This window comes from Lepisosteus platostomus, chromosome 10 (assembly GCF_059453375.1).
Source record: "Lepisosteus platostomus isolate fLepPlt1 chromosome 10, fLepPlt1.hap1, whole genome shotgun sequence".
NCBI lineage: Eukaryota > Metazoa > Chordata > Actinopteri > Semionotiformes > Lepisosteidae > Lepisosteus > Lepisosteus platostomus.
In genome coordinates, this window is record NC_142620.1 from 45,136,370 (window position 1) to 45,160,429 (window position 24,060).

General features: G+C 36.3%; 2 protein-coding genes and 1 non-coding gene across 5 annotated transcripts; 2 read left to right on the forward strand and 1 right to left on the reverse strand.

The window, feature by feature from the left end:
• The first annotated feature begins 12 nt into the window (after positions 1 to 12).
• On the forward strand, positions 13 to 4,935 carry psmd10 (proteasome 26S subunit, non-ATPase 10). 3 transcript variants are annotated; one of them, XM_088649191.1, is made up of 5 exons: positions 14 to 201; positions 339 to 461; positions 1,699 to 1,845; positions 3,520 to 3,686; positions 4,174 to 4,935. In XM_088649191.1, the coding sequence occupies exons 1-5, from the start codon at positions 88 to 90 to the stop codon at positions 4,325 to 4,327; spliced, it is 705 nt and encodes a 234-aa protein (XP_088505317.1). In that variant the 5' UTR covers positions 14 to 87; the 3' UTR covers positions 4,328 to 4,935. The 3 variants fall into 3 exon arrangements, with proteins under 3 accessions (XP_088452853.1, XP_088505317.1, XP_088505318.1); XM_088649192.1 differs by having other exon boundaries at positions 16 to 201; positions 339 to 437; XM_088596727.1 differs by lacking the exon at positions 339 to 461 and having other exon boundaries at positions 13 to 201.
• A 1,577-nt stretch (positions 4,936 to 6,512) lies between these two features.
• trnah-gug (transfer RNA histidin (anticodon GUG)) lies at positions 6,513 to 6,584 on the forward strand. The gene has a single exon. It is a non-coding gene; the product is annotated as a tRNA-His (tRNA).
• Positions 6,585 to 17,072: 10,488 nt separating this feature from the next.
• On the reverse strand, positions 17,073 to 21,347 carry LOC148653796 (uncharacterized). The gene is made up of 2 exons (XM_088597513.1): positions 20,630 to 21,347; positions 17,073 to 17,164 (listed from the first exon to the last, which is right to left on the reverse strand). The coding sequence occupies exons 1-2, from the start codon at positions 21,345 to 21,347 to the stop codon at positions 17,073 to 17,075; spliced, it is 810 nt and encodes a 269-aa protein (XP_088453639.1).
• Positions 21,348 to 24,060: the final 2,713 nt, after the last annotated feature.

Below are 24,060 nucleotides of genomic sequence, written 5' to 3' on the forward strand. Positions count from 1 at the left end.
GGTGTATTTTTAACTGTCGTCAGTCAGAGTAATAGTAATTCCTGGCCCAAAGCGATTTCAGGTTTTGGGTGCCGTGAATCAGCAGTAATGGAAGGTTTTGTGTCCAATGTTGAGGTCTGCAATCTTGCTTACACTGGGAAGTTCGACCAGCTGAAACAATGCATTTTATCCGAAAAATCATTGGCTTCCAAAACAGACCAGGTAAGAAAGGTTCAGCGATTATTGATCTTCCTGGTCTATAGTAAACGAGTAAACTATTAAACTAGAACTGCATGTAGATATCGTTTGTCAATAAAGCATCAATTTGACTAAAATCCATCATGTTTCTTGTCGTCCAGGATCACAGAACAGCTTTGCACTGGGCTTGCTCAGCCGGTCACACAGACATCGTGGAATTCTTGTTGGATCTTGGAGTGGAGGTTAATTTAAAAGATGATGTGAGTGACATTTATATTGCTGAGGTGCGCTCTGTTTTTTAGGTTAATATATATATAAATATATATAAATATATTGACACCTGAAGAAGGCTCCACGGCCGAAACGTTGTGTTCTCTTTCTTCTTTTTTTCAGCATGGGATAAACCTATTGTTCCTTTGCAGCCTACGCATGCTGACGCAGCTACCCACCTGAACTATATATATAAATTACTAACAAATAAGATATATTAACAAATATGTATTATAGATATTAATTATTCAACAGACAAGTACTGTTAAACAATCTGTAATGATTTTTGGAAGACAGTTTATTCCAGTGAGTTCTGATCCTTAAAATAACCGCAATCTGTTAACTGTATATTTTTAAGATAATTTACACCACTAAAATTCACTCCTTGTCCCTTCTCTTATGTTTTCCATTCCAGTTTGGACTCTTAATGGCTTTATTTGAAACGGTTTTAGTTGCTAACTTACGTGGTCACTATAAGCACCATTTCCAGGTCTTAACTATTTCCAGGTTATTAAGCATTATAAATGATCCATAAGGTCTTGTGGACTGCCGCCTTCAAGGACCAGGAATGAATATCACTGACGTGCATCATTCCAAAGAATTGTGATAAAATTATGATAATAAAAGTGCTTCAGGCACATCATAATAATGTGTCTCATGCAGACACAAATAAAAGGTAATGTTACTGATTAAATAATAATAAAAGATAAAGACTAATAAATTAAAAATAGTAAAAGACTCTGTTACAGTTAGCTGTTTTATCAGGTCTTCCTCATTTACTCCCTGAGAGAAAATGTCATTCCATGACAGTTATATTTAACTGCATTTTTGCATCAAAATTCCACCCAATTGTCAAATTTCAGAGCTCCTACTGCTCTTTTTAATAGAATTATAAGGGCCTTTTAACCATGGGTGCCTGCCCCTAAAACAACATACTGAAAATAATTGATTCCTTTGTGTGCATCTGAAATGAAATGTTTGGATGTGATAAAATCACATTTTCCTTTGCTTCATCAACTATTGTCCTTGTCTGTGGCACCAGCGTGGAGAATCAGTTACGCTTCCACTCATAGCTGGAAGACTGTAGGGTCATTTGTCACTACTGTTGGGATCTTAAGCAAGGTATGTCAGTCAGAGTGCTCCAGTATAATATCCAGGTGCATATAAGGTGTACACACTTAAGTAGTTTTAGATGAAAGTGTCAGTAAAATTTAATATTAATAATAATTTGCTGCTGTGCTGTGTTTTCAGGCATCCTGGACTCCACTACACATTGCAGCCTCAGCAGGAAGAGACGAGATTGTGAAAGCTCTGATAACTAAAGGAGCACAGTTGAACTCTGTTAATCAGAATGGCTGCACCCCTTTGCATTATGCAGCTTCCAAAAACAGATATGAGGTATTATTGTATATATTGATATATGTATATAATATTGGTTATATTAATACGAACATTTTATTGCCAGATACATTTTTAAAGAAAAACTAAAACCGAATATACACTACTACCAGCATTTCTTCTGTTCGCTTTAGTGTTTTCTTACAAATCGTTGTAGATCTCTTTGCTCTTCTTCTCATAAAAAAAAGCATTATTTTATCCTTTAAATGGTTTGGAAACCAAACTTTTCACAAACAGCATCCAAGATGTGGTTTGACTGGATCATTAAGGTAATTGTGTATGTAGGATCGGATGTTAGCCATTTTGTTAATCACGTGTGCGCTGGTCCTGCGATTGGCAAATGTACAATTTTTTTCATGTTTCCTGTGACAGTATTTCATTGCAGCCACTAAATGTTAGTATAATTATCAGATTGCTAATTAGGGTAGTGTTACTTTCCTAATACCAGAATTTAAGACAAATACTTTTTTCGACTCGGGTCCAAAGAACACAAATTTATAAGAAAAAGCAGAAAGAACAACTATCACCCTGTGCTGCTGTGATGTTGACATTGGCAGCCCAGGGAAAGAGCGCTCTTTACCAATGCGTTTGTCCGTGAAGCACAGACTGACCACTCAAAAGTCCAGTTTCATTGTCTTTGTCATTTTTGTTTTCCAAATTCTCTAATGCAGCAAAGTGATAGAACTATCCCTGCCAAACTTTGCAAAGTCTATCACTGTTAAGTCTATCATGCCAGTCCTGTAGAAGTGTAAACTTTGGTGTGAAAGATGATGCAGAAATGTACATTGTTTCCACCATTGCTAACAATCTGATATGAAGCAAAACAAAGACAAAAGTGCTTTGTGAGAAGATTGGAGCACCATATTCTCTCCAAAAACAGTTGGATTGCATCAAAGCCATTGGCCTGTGTTTCTTGTTCTTTTGCTGACTGATGTCTTTAAAAAAGGAGCAACAAAGTGTTTCTCCATAAATTTGAGATATGAGGCCAGCATGCGTTTTTGGAATTTTGCAGCGACCGCCAGGAGACCTCTGATGAAATTGCAAAGAAGTTATTATACAAACATGGAACTTCCAGAGGGGAGCTGAATCAACTTTCAGCATATATTGCAAATTGTGCTGAAGAATTGGAATCCACATCAGTCAGCGTCATTTTAGAGTATGAGCTTATGTCTACAGGAAGCTTGAAAGAAGAGTTTGGGATGTAAATTATGCAGGAAAAGAAGTTATGGAAAAGTTTTGGAATGTTGTCGGTAACAGAGAGTAGGAACCCTGTTTATAACAACAAAATGTGATATCTGCAAGGTTCTGAATACTTTTGCATTTCACTGTAGATGATTTATGTTTTTATTCTCCACCTAATGCATGTAGGAGATTACTAATAAACAAGAAGTGTAGAAAATGGAAAAGGACACAGGGCCACATGGCGAGCTGCAGGTGTCCTGTGCAAGCTGTCAGTGCTTATTGCAGTATTGTGTATAATGAGAGAGTCGAGGAAGAGCAAACAGGCATCAGATGTGATGCCTCAAAAATGCAGGTGGAAGTTAATTGTGTACATGCATTTAAAATAAACCTGCATGTCATTTGAGCTACAAGAACTCAACACTTCCTTGTTGTATACAAATCCAGTTTGCTCTTCAGTTAAGACCCTTGCTGGACTTCATTTTTTTTCCCCAGATTGCTCTAATGCTGTTAGAAAATGGAGCAGATCCAAATGCCACCGATAAACTGGAATCTACTCCATTGCACCGAGCTTCGGCAAAAGGAAACTTTCAACTGATTCAGCTTCTCCTAAAACAAAGTGCATCTACTAATATCCAAGACTCTGAGGGAAATACGCCACTGTAAGTACTATTGATATGGCACACACAAAAGGGAACACCCAGAAACTATGGTGAAGTCTTCAAACTTTAGTTTATACAGAGATAGATACCACTTTAATCCACATGTGTGTAAATGGGAGATAGGTTACATAAGCAGATTTTTCAGAGTAATACTCCTCTATCAGTTTTCTGTAGAAGTACTTTTAATTCTCAGCATTTGTGAGAAAAAAAGCTTGCTTTTTAGTAACAATTTAATTATTTCTACATTAACTCCATAACCGAGGCTTGGGGAGACTGCATGGTTATAGAGACCGCTTTTACTTTTCAGCTTTAGTTTTCCCTTTTTAATCCCAGTGCAGGACATAATGCAGAACATTTTGCTGAGATCTAAACGTTTTCTGCAATAATAAAGCTGCATTAAAAGACAGTAGACATGACTACACAGGGTCTCGTAACTGTGACTTTACAACATGTAAAGATCAGTTTCAGAAATCTTTTTTTTTTTCAGTCACCTGGCTTGTGATGAGGAACGTGTGGAGGTAGCCAAGATGCTGGTGGAACATGGAGCCAGCATTTATATCGAAAACAAAGAGAAGAAGACCCCGCTTCAGCTTGCCAAAGGAGGCCTGGGATTATTGCTGAGACGGATGGTGGAGGGATGATTAGGACTGCTCCTTTAGCAACACATGCAATCCCTTACCACATAAAAAAAGACTATACATGGACTGCCCTGTTGCATCAGCATTCATTTCCCAATGTGTTTAAAGACATTTGAAAGTGCATTTGGAGTTTGACGAACTATTAAACCAATTCTCAGTTGCATCGTGTTTCATCTTCATATTTGGCTTTCTTGTGTCTCAATGGCTTGAGGAATGAATTTCTGTAATGATCAGAAGGATATTGACAGATGGGGATAGCTCATGTTCAAGAAAGTTTTGAATTTCTGTTTTATTATTATTAAATGTCACAAAAGTGAAGCTCAGGACTGTTTTTTCTTCTTGTACTTAATACTGCAGTGTATGTAAATGATTGTACATTGTAGTATTTTAACTGCCTAGCATTTATTTAGAACATTCCATTGAAATATGCCTGACGTGTTTACTTTTTAAACAGATATTAACAGTTATTTGAGAAGATTTAGAATAAATGTGTCATCACATATTCTTCAAGAATGTTGAATAACACCAGGCTCAAGTTAGGTAATATGTGCTCACTGATGTCATTTAATACTGTACATCTGGATTGGAGGAATAAAATTTTGTTTGGGAAACTGATGTTTTAATTAAACTATTATTTAATGAGTACTTTTTTACCCATCCTGGTGTAGATTGGTTCATCGAGTCATATGTCTACATCTCTCTTTTTTTGTTAACAGAAACAATCCAAAGCTCTAGAAGTCTATCCCCAATGATTTCAAAGAGGCCCCTACCTCAAATATGTTTAAATTTGGGCTCAAAACCTTTCTTTTCAGAAAGGCTTCTTTTTAGATGGTGTCTGTGTCTGCTCCATTTTCTAATGACCATTGCATCTCTTACAAAGAAACCTAAGTGACTAAATTTCATTTATTTAAAATGCAACAAGACTGCTGTCATGCTTCTCAGCAATCCCCCTCAGCTATTAAAGCCAATGCAGTAACCCTATCTGTGGATGGCAATGGGATTTGAGTCTCAATCTAAATTGAAGAACCTTGGGGCTGTACAGTATTTGATCTGGGCTTAACATTTGACCCATGTGTGCAAAATGTTGTTAAAACATCATTCTTCCATCTCAGAAACCTCTAGAGTATGCCCTGTGTTGTGTCTGACTGTCGCTGAAAAGCTGGTTAACACATCTGTCTTCTCTGGAACCGATTACTGCATCGTCCTGCTCTCTGGGCTATCTTGTTCAGAGTGGATAACAAAATTCAGTATGTCCCGAATTTGGCAACCAGAATCCTGACCAGGTTGCCTGCAAGTGTTCACATTACTCCTGCTTTAGAGTCTTTGCACTGGCCTGTAAGACTCCACTGCTTGGCACCTCAGTACCTGTCTGACTTATCTTCCTACTCCCCACAGCACAGCCTTCTGATTATGCTGTCTTGTCTGTCCCCCAGGCTAGACTACTTACAATACTATGGGTGATGGGGCCTTCTCTTGCTATGCCTCCAAAGTCTGGATTTCCATTTCCCAGGATATTAGAGAGTCACTTAGTCAGAATGCTTCCAAATCCAGACTCAAAACCTTATTTTAATTGATGCCTGTGTCTACAACTTCTGATGCAATTTAACAATTCTATGTGCTTTTTATCACCTATCTTTGTTTCAATTTTTGTTTTAACTGTTTTTTTACTTTTTTGTAAAGTGCTTTGAGAAGATACTTTCAAATAATTTATAAAATGGATCAAATAAAGTTTACAAGAGCCAGCAGAACCGATAACATTTTTTAATGGTTTATCTAACTTATTATTTTGATACAAACTGTTACTGCTAAATTATGCAATTCATACGTTATCTTGGGTAGTGCATTAACGGCTATGTGTCAAATATTTTGAAGTGATTATGAGCTGCGATGCGCAGCCTTTGTAAGGAGATACAGAATTACACTGCGAGCCCGTATTGGCAGGACGATTAAACGTGACTATCTTAACCAAGAAAAGAAATAATTCCCACATATTCGACGTATATACTATTTCACCTAAAGTAACATAAATAAAATTTTAAATACTTCACATTGAAATGAGTTTGTATACAAACCAAATATAGTATACTATTATTAATAATAGTGGTCGTGTTAATGTTAATATAACTACAATCGAATGTGACTTCATAGAAAGAATGAGAGGCAGTCTGTCGCAGTTCCTGGGTAGCTCGCCGTGATCGTATAGTGGTTAGTACTCTGCGTTGTGGCCGCAGCAACCTCGGTTCGAATCCGAGTCACGGCATCGGTTTGACACCGATATCACGGCAAAGGGAGCTCAACGTTTTTATTTTTCGATTTTGGATATTTTTAATTTTGTTTTGCACGTCTTTCACGTTCGTGTAATGTATATAATTGGTTGTTTTTGCCGCTAAGAAAAGAGGAACATTGCCAGTGTTTCATTCATTGTCTTGTTCAGATGAGGGAATGCCCTATGTAAAGAAGTGTCTAATAAGCTGATTGTCATTTTGTTTTACTACGTTTTATACTGAACAGTAGACAGTACTGTACTCAATCTTGTACCTGAAAGCAGTCATGCAGTGAGGGAATGGACCATTAATTTGCACATTTCATTGAAGCTGTTTTCAATTTTTTTTATCACCTTGTTAGCTACAAATTTGAGAACTGAAAGTGAAACCATTTTACAGTGGTCCGTGAGCAGCGCTAAGTGGTGGAAGTCTTTCCTAATTCCTTTGTTAGTTGTAGTATCAATTATAACCACACGATGGCAAAATAATAAAAGAAACGTTTATTCAGTGCAGAACACTTAACCGTATGAGGTCGTGTATAAACTGGTTATGTAATTAAACCATAGAGAGCCAATATTAGGGCAGCACAGTAGTGCAGTGGTTAGCATTACTGCATCAGAGAGTTGGGACTCTAATTTCAAATCGGGACCTAGGTTGCTATCTGTGTGGAGTATGTTCTCCTTGTGTTCATGTGGATTACCTCCCACAGTCCAAAAAACATACAGTACTGGTGGTTCAAACAGCTTCTGGGAAAGTTGGTCCTGGTGTGTGTTTGTATTTGTGCGCCTTGTAATGGAGTGGTGTCCCATTTAGGGTGTATCTCTGGGTACAGTATATCTTGCAGATCTTCCAAAGCCATATAGGATATAAATACAAGAGGAATCTGCTTGGGGTATGGAATAAGAATTGTGAGTTTTGAGTGAATAGAGCTGTCATAGACACCAGCACTTGGGTGATTATTTATGTTGGCAAAGGGTTGGTTACACTTATTATTAAAGACCTTATTTTTAACATGCTTATTTAGTTGTGTGCAGGATTAATTCAGGAGTCACTCAAACTTCATTTCAGTCAACAGTTTTCAGTTTTCCTGTCTCCCAGTTTAAACATGTTTCATGTGGTGCTTCAGAAGAAATTTCTTAACAATTTCAGTCCTTACCTGTGAGTTTTTTTTTAGAAGCATGGCTGTCATATTTGTTTTTGTTTTCATGTCGAGACTTGTTGTCGTTTTCAGGCTGTAATTCTGACTCTTTTAAATGTTCAATAGAGAGGTGGAGTAAAAAAGGCTACACAAAGTTCAGCTGGGTGAAACAGAAAGTGCTGCAGTGGTTTTTCCAGGTCCTGCAGTGTCCTGACATTAATAACATTAAACATGTCAGGGAGCGTATGGATTGAGAACTGAGGGAAAGTTAATCTCTGCCAGAAATAATACACAAGAGCCAAAGCAAAATCATCTTTGAATTTGATACAGAACCCATACTCAGTTTCTTGATGAGTGGAAACATTCTGCACTGATAAAACACATGCTACCAGATATATAGTATATTTAATAAAAAAAAAAGAGTTACTTAAGAGTTAGCTGCTCCATAATTGTTTTTTTAAGATAAATTGAGATAATGGGAGTGAATGTATCAAAAATAGCATTGCATAGTCATAATCAGAAATATGTCGTGGTAAATAACACGTTATTTTATGTATATAATGCATTTTGAATATGATGTACAGTATGTACAGTACAATAAGGTATATAAATTATGACCTTATTCTTTAAACCACAAATATTTCAGTATGTACATTATTATATCAAGATGTAGTTGAGGAAAACAATTTGTAAACAGTATCCTTTTAACAATTTAGTAATGTATATTTGGATTAATTCAGAATAATTAGCTGCATGAATTAATAGGTGTTACCTCCTGCAGTAAAAAATACTTAAAAACTTTTTTTTGGTTTCTAAATGCATTTATCAAAATAGAAATGCTAGCAATTCTATATGAAGTTGACCTTCAGGAACTGATAGGCATTTCATATTTCATTTATTGTACATGTCAACTCACACTTTTGTATAATAAAACAAATAGCCTGGGGTGTAAATATGCTACCTGACTGTTTTGGAAACTTGAGATAGCCAGATGTCTCGCTTTAAGTCCTATATCATTATTTTCTTAAATTAAAATATGTCTGTGAAAAAGAATATTCAATTGCATTCAGGAATATGTTGACATTTAGGAAACCTTTTCTCTATAGTAAATATATAGCCCACAAACATTTCAGTATTGGAAACACAGTAAATGGTAGAGGACAAAATAATACCTGAACTTGTGCTCATATGCAATTTAATAATAAAGTTTTCTTATTTGTTTTTTTCATTTCACCAACAATTGATAAAAGAAACAGTATCATTTTCTACTGAGTAGTTGTCTGTATGATATTGAATACTTCTCAAATGTATACATACTACATATTTGTAATACACACTTCTTATAAATATGCGGAGTCCCCATTACCTGTAAAGCGCTTTGAGTGGAGTGTCCAGAAAAAGCGCTATATAAGTGTAAGCAATTATTATTATTATTATTATTATTATTATCCAATTCATAATCACTTTATCCAATTCTGGGTCGTGTGGGAGCCGGAGCCTATCATGGCAAGCAGTGGGCACAAGGCGGGGTACACCCTGGACAGGACGCCTGTCCATCACAGAGCAGACAGACACCAATACAAACACGCACACACTCACACCCAGGCCATTTTTTTTCCAGATGCCAGTTAATCTAGTAGTATGTCTTTGGACTGTAGGAGGAAACCCAGAACATCTGGAGGTAACTCATGCAAACTCAGGGAGAACATAAAAGTTACACACAGATAGCACCCCAGGTATTGAACCTAGCATCCCAGTGCTGTGAGGTAGCCATGCTAAACAGTGTGCCACAGTGTTTGTGGATATAACATGAGTTTTGCATGTGCATGAGTTTTCTTGTTTTTTTCACAATATTAAAAAGTAAAAAAAAAATCTAATTCAGCAGATAAGACTAGACATCTAATTCTGTATATAAAGTCACCCCTAATAACAACTGTTTGGCTGCCAAATATGGTTTTATATTGCAAAAACCAGTATAAAATAACAAGAAATGATTAAAGTTTATTCTAATTATTCACATTTACTGAATTCTCCTAAAGCAGACCATATCTTAAAGAGGTTCCTTGTGAGAATAACAGATTCAATTTAATTTGTTCATTTAATGCATAATGTCTCCAATACAGGTTTGAGTCTTTGCATCTCCACTCAAGCAGGATTAATCACATTAGATGGAAAATTATTTAAAGTGTATGGTGTAATCAATATCATTTCCAGTTGGAAAGAATGTTGCAATGAAACAGCGGCAATGTGCTCACACTGAGCATCCCAGAGGTGTATACAGCATGGCAAATTAAAACAATCAATCCTTGACTGTATGTTTACCTGCACCCTAGAAGCTAAAACAAGCTCTTTTTAATGAACAAAGCCATGAATTTTACTGAATATGCTGTAGAGAGACTTTATATTTATACTATGTGCTCATACAATTCTTTGCAAAAGAATACAGACCCTTTCCTATGCTGTTTCATTTATTGAAATCACAAAATGATGCATACACATTTTTCAAACGTAATATTTTATTGAAAACATGAATGCTCAAAGTGAAGGTTCTAAAGGTAATATACAGTATGTATTGTCAGCAAAAACTAAAAAAATAAACTGACACATGTTCAGAAAAGTGAACTCAAAATTTGATGGACGCACCTTGGCTACAATTACAGAAATAGGTCTTCCTGGGTCTCTTCCAAGTTGGCACACTGGCTTAGTGCAATGCCCATTCTTCTTGGCAGATTTACGCAAGCTCTCTCAGGTTGCTTGGGGATCGCTTATCAGTGGTTTTCAAGTTTTTCCAAGGATTCTCAACAAGATTTATGTCAGGACTTTAATCGGGCTTCTGAGGGACACTCACTTCACCCATTCCAGTGTAGCTTTGACCTTGTGTTTTAGATCGTTGTCCTGCTGAAAGGTGATTTTTACACCAGTTTTATGTCTTTAGCAGACAGAAATAGGTTTTCCTGTAGTATCTGCCTGTACTTTGCTCTGTCCATTTTTCCTTCAGTACTAAAAAGCTTTCCAGTCCCTGCTGAGGCTGCCAGTGTATGGAGGCTTGAGTGTATGGATGGTGCTGACTTTCAATGCTCTTTGTTGGGTTTGCTTTAGATTTAACAGTTCCCATTTAGACCAAAAAGTTCTGTTTTTTTCTTTTCTGACCACACAAACCTTTGCCATTTATTTGGGGTATCACGTACATGCATTTTTGCAAACTCCCCGATATCGGTGACACATGGACCACTTTATTTATTGAACCTATTTTTTCCATCTCAGCCGCTGAAGTCTTTCAACTCTTTTACAGTCGCTGTTGGTCTCATGGTGGCATATCTAACCATTTTCCTCCTTTCAGAAAGGCCCAGTGTGGAGGGACGACCTGCATTAGGCAGTGCTGGGTGCCACACCTCTTCCTTCTCCTCATCTGTGTGTTTATACAACTTAACCCTTTAATTTGGTTTCAAAGTTCCTTCGTCTTTGTTGAACCTTTAACTTTAAATTACCTTCAAAGGGATCTTACAGAAATATTAATGCTGAAGCCATTCTGATGTGAACAAGTTTTTGTGAACATAGAGACCATTCAACTAACTGTGTGGGTCATTAAGGTAGTTTTGTGCACCTATATTAATTAAGATTTGGATACAATGGTGTGAATATGTATGCAATTATTCTTTCATATTGCCTGCTTTTTATTTTTTGTTTTGTTTTTCCTTTGAATGGAAAAAAAAATGAACCAGTGTGGATTAGGTTGTGTATGTAAAGGTAACAGATATTATTTTGTACCACAAAGTATCATGACTGCAAGCTTTAAAGCAACAACATGCAGAACTGTTCAGGGTCTGAATGCTAGTGCAAGACGCCAGCAAGTCTGTCAAATTCATGGGGTATAAAGGAAACCCAAGAGAGGTACAGGCACATCAGTACAATTCACAAACTACAGCCCAGTAGAACAGTTTTAGCACCAAGTTAACACAGAAACATTTTCACTTTAGCCACGTTTAACCAAATATTTAAAAATATTTTGTGTTTGCCTTTGTTAAGTAAATTTTATATTTTAATTGGCTGAGCTAAAAAGGACTAAACGCTTAATCATTGCCTAATACCAAAAACAATATACAGTAAGACTATTTTGCTTTATTTTGTTAAAATGTGACAGGTTTTGCCTTGAGGAAGATCACTTGTTTTTGAATATAGTAATGCTTGTTTAAATTTAGCTATTTATCAAATCATATTGAAATAGATCGATTTAGTTGAGGAAACAATTCCACAAATATTTCTCCTGTGATACACTTTGTAATTGAGCCCAGTTCTGTATGTCCTCTTGTATATTTGTACAATTTCTTAGTTTCAATGACCATACCATAGTGACCAGAATTATTGACACACTTAATTGAACTTACATAATGCAATGTTTTCAAATTGAAAAATAATATTTAGAGACAGCCATATGTATACACAAAATCGGATCATGGGACTAAATGGAATCTTAATAATTTAAAACCATAGTAGTCATAGGAATATTATATCTGTTTCTATAATATGAGCAGTATCAGAAGGAAAATACAATTCTCAGTGGTTCTGTTTAATGATTTAAGTGTTACTCTGCCCAAAGAAAGCATTTTCATTTGTAATAGTTGGTTATGTTATGCTTCATATAATTCATGCTTACTGGATGAAATCTGTCTGTTTCTCTATATAGCACCTATTGCTCCTGAAAATGACTAACAGGCATTCAAACTAACATAAAAATGATTACTTATTGAAACAGCAAAGGAAGAAAAATTTCATTACAAGTAGGACGTCCTTTTGCACTGATCCTACCTCACAATTAAAAACAGCTCACCACATTTTTCACACAAACTCCACCTAATATTACATAGTGGGCTGATTAGATGTCAAAACTTCACAGTTTCCCCCCCATTTAATCAGGCAACTGATTTGAGCGTAATGAAAATGTTGTGATTACCATCTGTTTTTCACCAATGAAAGATATTTTGACATCATTCATGTTATAGCATATAAGAGGCATTATTATACAATATATTTTGCTTGCTCTATCATTTTTATTCTGCTTTTTCAGGCCCCTGTGCATAAAAATAGTTAAACTAACATGCCTGAAGAAGTATTTTTTCCACTTTTCTTTAACCGTGAAGTACTTTATTGGGAGCTATAGATATTTAAAAAAAAAATCTTGTGCATTTTTTTGGCAGTGGACAGTTCACAAGCGATAACCCCCTTAAGTGAGTTTATTACCCCAGAGCCAAGAAACAAAAAATGAATTTCAGTAGCTTTCCAAATAACAGTAGAAAAGGCTTACAGATTCCTCCTAAGAAATTAAAAATTGTTATAGCCTGCTGTAGGGAAATTTAAGACTCGGTGACCATGTCCAATTTTTTTTGTCTCCACTCCAGCTGAACTCATTTTCATCCAGTATTTGTGTTCCCTCGTATCTTCTGCCAAAAAGGATGAAAGGATTTGCCAGGAACTGCAGCATTTTTTTCATTGAAATTTTTTCAGTTGTAAGATTCATTGCTTAATTAGAGGAAGCAGGTGGCATTGCTCATGATCAATGCCCAAAACGACAATTTTGTTGTTGAAAAGCAATTACAGAGTAGAAGCAGCTATTGTACAAGGTATGTGCAGATGTCTCTTTTTGAGTGGCCTCAAGGACAATTTTTAATGCCCCACAAAAATGGCTTGAGTAATGATTACTGATACTGAAAGGTTCCACAGAGAATGACTTCTGCAAGTCAAAACTGAAACATCGTGATTACACAAAGTATGATTTTAAATGGTTTTAAAAAAAGATCATATTTTCCTACAATATAGTCATACTGCAAAGTCAGAACTCTTTGAAAACAAGCCATTCCTAAATATCTTGATATATATATATTCAAATGAATGCTCAACAATGTTTTTTACGTGTCAGTTTAAGAGGATTCATCATTATTTTGGCACAATCTTTTGTATGTTAAGTTTTGGTGTGGATACTTTTACCCTACTTCCCTCTTAAAGAATCCTATTAATTTGCAAGTTAATTAAAAGCCTTCAATAAATCACCCTATCTGCAAATAACTAGCATCTGTGAATTATTAATTATTTATTAATTATTTATCAAGGATATAAACGATGGGCTCAACATGTTTAAGAATTTCATATGTGGAACATCTACTTTCATATTGCTGTTCCTGACTTTGATTATTCAGTTTACTTCTAAAGAAAAGCAGAAGCATACACATATACTCAAATAACTCGTATACAGACGCAGTCACAAAAATATGAGGAACCCAGTTCTCATATTTACCATGCAGGAACATTAACTGAGTGGGACAGAAAACTGATTGCAATTTTTTTTCTCCAAGTACTTACAAACAAAACCCAACAAATCTGAGAAAAACATACCACACATTAATGCAGTACACATTAAAGGTTACAACAGAGAGAAAAGAGAAATGAAGAGAAAAAATGTAGTGTTGCATTAATATTTGTATTAATTAACTTTGTATGCTTTGAGTGACAACTGGTAGAAATATCAAAATATACCACAAAGAAAGTTTTGTGTGTCATAGCAGGGATATTTCTTAGGTATCTTCTGCCTATAGTGCAATGCAAACATACTGTATTTAGATCTTTGCACCCTTTTTACATTCTGTTGCTTTAAAGCTTGCAGTCCTGAGACTTTGGAAGCAGTAATTAACAATATGTTAAATCAAGGAACAAAAATAAATGGAAATAAAATTGGAAAAGTCAGGATTGACCTTTGCTGTGAAAACCAAAATATATCTGTTACATACAACTTATCATAACAAGCCACAGAATTAGTTGAGTGACCTCTCTCTGTATGCAGTAATAACGGAGCCTTCAACACAACTCAAAAATAAAGGTATATATAGGCACAAATCAGGAGAAGGGAATCAAAATGTTTCAAAGACTCTTAACATCTCTTTCAGCAGTTAAGTAAGTCAATTATCAAGAAGTGAATGGAACCCAGGCACTGCCAAGATCAGGCTGTCCCTCCAAAGGGGAGGTGGTTTGGGATGCCATAGTGAGGAGTTTGTGTTGATATGTAGGTGTTGACACGGTGTTGATAGTGTTCAATGGCTGAGATGAGAGAAAATGTACAGTAGCTGGGGGCAACAAAACAGCAGTCATTCCACAAAGCAGGCCTGCCTATGGCAGAGTGGGAAATTCATTTCAAATCCTGAATGAACTTTACAACAAAGCATTTAAGTTATACTGCAGACACACGGCAAAGTCAAAGCTGGAACTTTTTGGTCTAAATGGGAAGTGTTTCATCTGATGGTATATATCACCCCGTCACCACCATCCCCACAGTGAAGTATAGTGGTCGCAGCATCTTGCAATGGGCATTCTTCTCCTCAGCAGGTACTGGAAAGCTTGTTAGGATTCATGGAAAAATGAAAATAAACAAAGTACAGGCAAATACTGGGGGAAAACCTGTTTCAGTCTGGGAAACACTTAAAAATTCACCTTTTAGAAGGAAAAAGCTGAATTCAAATCACAAGGCCAAAGTTACCCCGATGTGGCTCAACAAGAGGAAAATGAATGTCTTGGAGTAGCCCAGTCAAATTCCTGACTCAAAATATGTGAAGAATCTATGGAACATCTTGAAAAATAGTGGCCATAAGAGATCTCTTAGTGGCCATAAGCTGGTAGAGTTTTTTTGGACTGTGAGCCGATGTTGGTGGAGACGAAAAAGACTTCTAGTTGTAACTTCCACCGACCAACCAACCAATCAATCAATCAATTTAAGTTTTTTGGCTTTAGATTTTTCTGACTTTTACTGTAACTTATCTCAGTCTGGGTATTCGGGTTTTGAATGAAATATCAATTTAAATAAAATCTGTCTGCATCATTTTGTGATACCTCAAAATGGAGCACCGTAGGGAAGGATATGAATTCTTTTGCAAGGCACTGTATATAAAATTTATAGGTGCTGCTTCAAAAATAGAAACATGCCCCTGTTTACTAAGGACTGAAGAGCCATATTTTATGAAGACAAAGCTTGTGGAGTCCTATGAGGGTATATACAGTACATCCTTGGCAATCAGACTCAAAATATCTTATCTTTATAACTCTACACACTACGCCATTGAGGTGCCTGATGTAACAGGTAGCCACATTAACTGAACCATGATGTAGATCAGGAAAGGGAATTGAGTGGGTAATCGTAGTTGACTTTGAGCAAAAACTATACATCCAATTAGAGGAATCTGACATTGTCATGAACCTCATTTATTACACAAAGCTTCAATAAAATATTGATTGCTTTGCCCTGCACTGCTGTAGTCTGATAACCATCAGGTTTTCTTTTAATTAAGTGAAAAAGGACAAGAAACATTCTTGAAATAACTTACATCAAAGCTTTGTGATTAAATTTGGACTGTGTACCTTCACAATAAAACAAAAAGGGCATCTAGTTTGTCCTGTTTTTGAAACCAGAAGCATATGGCTTCAGGAGGAGAAATGAGCACCTCTGGAACCAGAGACTAAGCTGGGAAGCCTGCAGCCACCCTGACAGCCAATCACCACTATTAGTGCTCGGCATTTAAAATTAAACAGATGGCAGATCAGTATCAAGAGAATGCAATCCTGCGGCTGTTATAGTTATCAAGCAGACTGTTAGGCATTAATATATTTATCAAAATCTGGCCATGGTGTCTTAACTTGTATTTGTGTCAACTGAGTACCCCCAAGAGTCAATCAAAAAATAATAATAACCTTATATTTGAAAAACTGTGTATGCATCATTATTGAATTGAGCCCTGTATGTTTTCGCAGTAACATGTATTAATTCATACAAATATAGCGCCCTAAAGATTTAGTCATACTCCTGATGGAACAATAACAACAATAAAAATATTTTAATATTGGATAATGTTTCTCACTTAACAAGTTTTATAAATATTGTATAGTAACCTGAATAGATTAGCACAAAGCCAGTCATATTTTTAATAATTAAAGGCCAGAAAATAAGAGAGTCACATCTGTTCATACCCCTGTAGTTAATATTGTGTAAAACCCTTCTCTGGAAGGGATTACACTGACTAGATGCCTCCCATAGTGTGATATGAGCTTCTGAAAATTCAGAGAGGAACTTTTTGAACATTTCTCAATGACTATTTGCTTCAGAACCTTTGATTTCCATTGGTCACCTGCCATCTTGAGTTCAAATCACAAATGTTCAATTGGATTGAGGTCTGCAGATTGAAATGGCCAATTGACAATATTTATTTTGTGTGCAGGTAAGCATCCCTTTGCTGATGTGGATGTAGGTCATGCTGGTATGTGCATTTTCAGGTAGTCTTGAGCTTCTTGGTAGAAAGAACCAGGTGTTGGGTCAAAATGTGCTGCTAGTTGGTTCCACAATCACTTGGTCAGTCCTTCTGCCTCTGGTGAGTTCCTTCCTAGTTTTCACCACAAGACCAACCTCTAAAAACGGGGTTAAGTATTACAACTTACATATCATGAGAGCTGTAACTGTTCCTCAGAGACTATATCCATGGTCTCACTGAATTCACGAGAAATGTAATAATATGCCAATGGTGTCATTTTGTTTTTTGAGGTAACACATTCAATCTAACAGTGACAATAATGCAGACAGTAACACCATTCAAAAAAGGTTTATACTATTTTACTATTCTCAAAGGTTTGTGCAAATTAACCATTTTGATTTCATGGTTCAAGGTAAATGCTCACTTGCAACCAAAATACAAACTAATTTGCCAAAATATTGTATTTGGAGATGCATAAGACTCAGGGGTTCAGCTGATTGATTTGAATCCCCAACCAAATGAATGGTCTCAATAAAGTCTGAGTGGAGGATTAGAGGCACATGAGACATAATTCAATCACTTTCCTTGGCTTTAACAATCTATATAGCTTAATACTATTAAAAAAAGACCAGTAGAATGGACAGCTTGTTTATAATTTATTTCATAACTTCTGTACCATTACAATCTCAGATGAAGGCAAAAGTGGTAGAAAAATAGAATGGGAATAAGTTGCGAATATTTCAAAACCTTCTGCCAAGTGTGTCATGTTTTGTTCAATATCAAGACAAAGTTTTAGCCTGAGAGAAATTCCTTCTATGATTTTTATAAAGGGTGGCAAAGTTGTAAGGTGGTTAGCATTGCTGCTTGCAATTCTGGGGCTCTGGATCCAGATGGAACACCTGCGTGGAGTTCTCCCCATGTTTGTGTGGGTTTCCTCCCACAGTCCAAAGCCATACTGGTAAGTTAATTGGTTTATGGGTGTTTGTGTCTCTGCGTGTGTGTCCTGTGATGGACTGGCAGTTTGTCCAGGTTGTATCCTGTCTTGGTTCTTGTTCTACATTCTATTGGATGAATCAGTTCGAAGATGGCTGGATTTTTTAAAAGATTTTTTCATTGTCCACTTATGTTTGTTTTATCTCCAAGACCTCTGGCATAATTCTCGTGCTGTCCAGCAACGGTATTAGTTAATTCATTTCTTTCGGCCAAGGCAATGGACGTCCTCTTCAGGAATTTAAAGCACTGAGTTCTCAGCTCTTTGTTCATGCAAAACAGTATGATTGGGCTGGTAAAGAGTGGCAGATCAAAGAGGAATTCGGTAGCAGTTTCAAAGCAAATGTTATGTTCTGCAACAAGGGACAGAATTCCCCCTGAAATAATGAGAAAAGGCAAAAGGAAAGCATAATTTTGATAAAACCAACTGGTATATGAGATAAAACTCTTTGATGATAACCAATAAGTAACAGTAAATAACAGAGTTTAAGCAAAATTAAAAGGATTGGTACAGTACCTCGCATCTGCATGTAGCTGTAGATAATTTAAACAATTTCAATGAAAATGTCTGTTACGTCCCAGTGTGTGTTCTGTGTGTGTTTTTTTCTGTTATGTCCACACTGCTGACCCTTGATTGTTCTCCCTTCCCCATTGGCCAACCATCACACCACTGTTTCAATATGATGTCATCATCAATCAGCCCTCAGCCAATCAGAACACATTTTATTCACTATATAACATGGAGGTTTTCAGCAAGGAGAGGCCTTTTGTTTGACTTCAGTCCCGTTTGGTTTTGGTTATTGCTTCGCTTCGCTTCTGGTTATTGCTTCGGCTTCGTTTGTTGGTTTGTTTTGCTTTGTGTGTGTGTATTTTCGTATTGCTTCAGCTTTGTTGTTTTGTTGTTTTTTTTTGTTAGTTTCTTTGTACTTTCGTTTGTTTGTGTGTTCATCCTTGTTTTGCCATTACCTTGCCCCAGTGTTACATGTTCAACTTTTGTGTTCTTTTGTAACCTGCTCCTGTTTATTACTCTTGTTTTCCCTTATTTGTCTTCCTGGTTCACTTGTGTTTTTGTATATAAGGTTAGTTTAGGTTGTTGGGTACACTTACACACTTAGTTGATTTTGTATTAGTACTCTAGTTTAGTACGGGTGAGTGCCGTTTGTCTTGTATGGTTTTGGGTAGTCAGTGCAGGTTAGCTAGGGTGTTGAAGACGCTTTCTTTTATAGTCAGATTAGCTTTCCCTCACTGTCCTAGCCAGCTCCATTTTTGTTTGTTATTTTCTTTCCTTTGGCACCACTCTAGTTCCTTACTCTTGTTATCACGCTTTCTAGTCCCTCACCAAAACCCCCCCTGCTTCCAAAAGAATTATCCTAAATGTTACACCCCTTTTCCCCTAGACACTTGGGGTCGTAATAATGTCTTAAACGACAATTTGTTTTATAGTGACAGAATATCTTGGTTTTATAACCAAACCATTTTATAACAATTTTTACAAACAAGCATCTATACTGATGGAAAAATAAACGCAACACCTCCTCCTCCACACTCTGGCCCTCCTGTCTTCGTGGAACAGGCTGAAGAGTGACTCATCCATGAAGAGGACCTGATGCCACTGCTGACGAGTCCATCACAGCCTCTGTCTGGCTCAAGCCTGTCAGGTGTGACGTCTAGGAGGTGTGAGCAGAGGGCCTCTGAGAGGTCGTCTTGCTCTAAAGCCAGCAGCATGGATCCTCACTGTCTTGTCACTGATGTGGGCATTGTGTCTGCTGGCAGTTTCAGCAGCAGTATGGGTGGCAGATCAGATACGATCTCTCAGATGGACCAGTCTGATGTGTCGGTCCTGCTCTGGTGTGGTCACTTGAGGGCGACCGGATCTTGAACAATCATCTGTCCTGCCAGTCTGCTGAAACCTTCTCTGTAGCTGAGACACAGTGGAGTGGCTTACTCCATAGTGTCTGACATCGCTGGCACATGACATGCCTGCAGCATGCCAATGGCCCTCTCCCTTGCTTCTGGTGACATTTGAGGCATTATGGAATGCACAGAAAACTGACTAAGTGTGGCCTTTTTCTTGCAGTGACCTAAGCTTTGAATTAAGACCTTTTTAAAGGTGACCTGATCAGGCATTGCACAAACTGTATTGCTGGTCAGAGGGCTTAAAACAAATTGACAACTTTTTGTGAAAGTACGTAAGCTTCGACTATAGTATTCTCATTCCAGAAAATGTTGTGTTTCTTTTTTCCATCAGTATATATCATTAGATGCTATTGATACTATTGTAGAGAAATACCTTATATTGATGTAAGATAATGTACTTCTGGTAGAAACACAATGTCCTTTTAGTCAAGGAACAACATCTTGTTATAATATTAGTATCTGTAGTAACCGTACAGAAAGGAAGAAAATGGCAAACAGCTGCAGAACATATAATCAATGAGATTAATGCTATTTTATAGCTTCACAAACAACTGTCTCGGTGTTGCAGCAGATTTGCTGTGGCTTTGATAATGGGATGGGATCTGGCTGCAGGCAAACTAGTTGCAGGTATAACACAAATTTCATTAGCTTTACCCTTCAGGAATGAAGCATAGCAATTACTTCTATAATCCTAATAAAATAATAAGATTCTTACCTGGAGTGTGTGCAGCAAATGTGATCAGAGAAATGGCAGAAAATACTGTGGCTAGTTTTTTGTTAGCCTTCTGGCTCCTGTGCATTTGTTGTGCACTCCTAAAGACTGTATGCAAAATGTGGGCATAAAAGTACATTGTCAGAGGTAAAAAGCCAACAATCTTTATGAGCATTAGCACCATCATTGGTCTGTCATTGATGATGGTGAAACAGGTTCTGTTGGAAGCATCATAATGCGGATTTTTGAGATGAAGAAAGTGCTCAGATAGCTCCTTAATGACCACTGGGACAAATGGGAAAATTAGCTCAAAGGCCAGAAACATATTGTGGTCAACGATTCTGTTGTATCCAAATACAATGGTGAGATAAATGGAGAATGAAATGCTGAACACATAATGAAAAGAGACCGTGCTGGAGATTTGCTTTATGCTGACCATTATCTCACAAAATATGGAACTTAATAACCATTTTCGACCAATGCGCCAATGAATCATTATAGGCCACGATGTCATGTTCACAATGTTGCATATTGTGCTGCCAGTGATGAACATTGCAACGTTTTTCTTGATTTTCCTGTTCTTCTTGAGCAAGCAGGCTATCGTCGAGATGAAGATGAAGACATTTAAACCCAAGCCTGGAACTATCATTATTATCCTCATATATCCGCAAAAGTTAAAGTATGTGGTAACATCACAGTTCGAGGATGAGCTCTGATTCATATCTTCAAAGAGGAGATAAGGCACTCTTTTTGAGAAAGAAAGAAAACAGGAGCAGAATCAATCAGTCCACACTGGAAGTCCAATTCCGTTTTCCTGTTATCAGAATGAAATTAACCAGAGCCCAGCATAAGTTTTTCTAAAACACTCAAGTTCAGATATCCGATTTTGTACTGACAATATATGACCAGGTGACTGACAGGTGAAGAAAATGAATGTAGAAGGTCAAGAAATGAAAAGCCTTTGTCATTGCATTCATCTCAGCCCCAAAAAAAATGCAGATTCAGACATACAGCTGGACAGATGCTGACAGCCTGAGAAAAGTCACAGTAGATAGGTCTATGTCTATTTAAGCATTCAGTTTCTAGCCCTGAGGAATTAATTACTGGGATTTTCATCTATAATCCTCTTATTTTAATTATTTGTAGGGAAGTGAGTAAGGCTACAATAATGCAAGGTCGATTCTTGAGCTCCTTGGACTTAAAACTAGCTTAAAATAAAAAAACAAACATTTAACTTCTTATTGAATTTAGCACTTGAGCATTTCACAAAGTTCTGTTTTTCCTCATGTAAAATGGTCACATTCTTCCTCGTTGTTTTTGATCACCTATGAGTTTTTAATGGAAAAAACAATCACTCTTTTATCTAGGATTTATCAAACAGTTCTGTCAGTGCTTTGTGTATGCCTCTCTACACTATATACCTATAACCTGTTTTGACTTAAGTTAAATGTTGCACTGCTCTCTTGCAACATATAAGCTAAATTGCAAAGTTATTGTCGGAAGCAAGCTACTATAATTTTCTATGACCTTCTTGCATTAAAACCTTTAGGTAGACCTGTATGACAATTGAAAATTATTAAAATGAATACACTAAATTGTTATCAGGTGTTTTTATACTTCTGATCACTGTATGTCAAAGGCTTAACTGTCAGTTGGGTAGCTTTATTATTATTCAAGGTTTCTCAAAACCCTCTCACTGTATTTGTTTAAACTATAATTATTGTTGCTTTTTTGTGTCACATTAGTTAGCTATGGAGTTAGTAACTCTCTGAGTTGTCATTACTACCTGCTCATGTATACTTTTTATTGCGATATTCAATTCACTAAGTCATTTATTATTTCAGTGTAGGAGTTTTCATTCTAAAGACTACAGGTAATATGCTTGAAAAAGGCACAGGAATCTTGTTGAACTCTCAATCCTATCTAATTGCCTAGCTTATAAACTGAACATCATTAACCCAGCTTGAAATGTGCAAATCTTACTAATGATCATGTAAGCGTGCTTGTATATTTAGCACACTAAGTAACAATAAGCCATCTCTTGTCAACAGTATGAAAAGAACATTGCAAAAAAACAACAATGATCTAAAAGGATTGTGCTGATCAGAAATTTTCAATTCAATTCAATCTAAACCTCCAATACCAAAAAATCAAGGTGACTATGTATAACAGAATACTAAAGACAAAACAGCTATATTAAAATGCTTTAAATATTATTATCACCATCAGATGTTAATTACAAAAGCTCACACAAGATAAGTCACTGTTTTTTCCATTATTTTAATTTGCATTACATCTCGAAAGAAGAAATAAGGATATAAAAAGATTATACAGCTGATAACAAGCCTAGAAATCAGTTATCTGATTGGTATATAAATTACAGCATTTCTGAAGACGTAAAATACTCCAAATCCAAATGCTGTATATTTTACTATGTTCAGAGAAATATTTCTCTTAGAAATATCTCTTGTCAAGAATTTTAATTTCTCAAAATGTTAGAAAATTTAGCTGGATGAGTAGCATGTCCAAGACTCCTGCTGATGTTTGTACAGAAAAACGTGTCTCCTGTTTTCAGCTTTAAATGCACTTCAGCGTAGTTTTCACTAATTTCGCCTGGTTCATGTTTTACTGTCTATTTTGAAGCTGTCCAATGGGTAGATATTAACAATGGCTTTGTTGATTCTGAGTACTTGAATCAAGTTCCTCTGTACAATTTTCTTTTCAAGACTAAAAATATTCAGTTATTAGCCTGTCAGTGTACACACCATTCTGAAAAACCAGTTATTTTATCCATTTATCAATCCAGTGCTGTCATCCATGAAATTAAAAATAAACTCATTATTCTATGAAGTTATAAAAGCATATAACTATGCATCAGTTAAACCTACATTTAAGCCAGGGTTTTTTAAAATGTGGGCTTTGCACAGGGTGGGGGAGGGGTGACATGCACATTGTTTCTTAGTAATTGTAAAATTACACACCCGAAGGCTAGCAAGGAGCCTTTTCTATAGCCTAAACACTATACAGTAACACTATAAATAGCCTCTCTAACACTTCCTCTAGGCCAGCAGTAGCAATAATAATGGCTTTTTTATTTCTTTCATTCTTTTTGGACATGAAGAAAACAAGGTCATGTTTTTATAAACACTTTTGCATACGTTTCTATATTTGTTCAATAAGTCTCAAATGTGTATTCAAGGTAGTAGACATACTATATTGGAGAAGTCTGGGAAATATTTTGCCATGCTATGTGTGCTTAAATTTTCTTTTTGTTTTTGTTTTGGATATTTCTTTCAAAGAAATAGCCTCTCTAACACTTCCTCTAGGCCAGCAGTAGCAATAATAATGGCTTTTTTATTTCTTTCATTCTTTTTGGACATGAAGAAAACAAGGTCATGTTTTTATAAACACTTTTGCATACGTTTTTATATTTG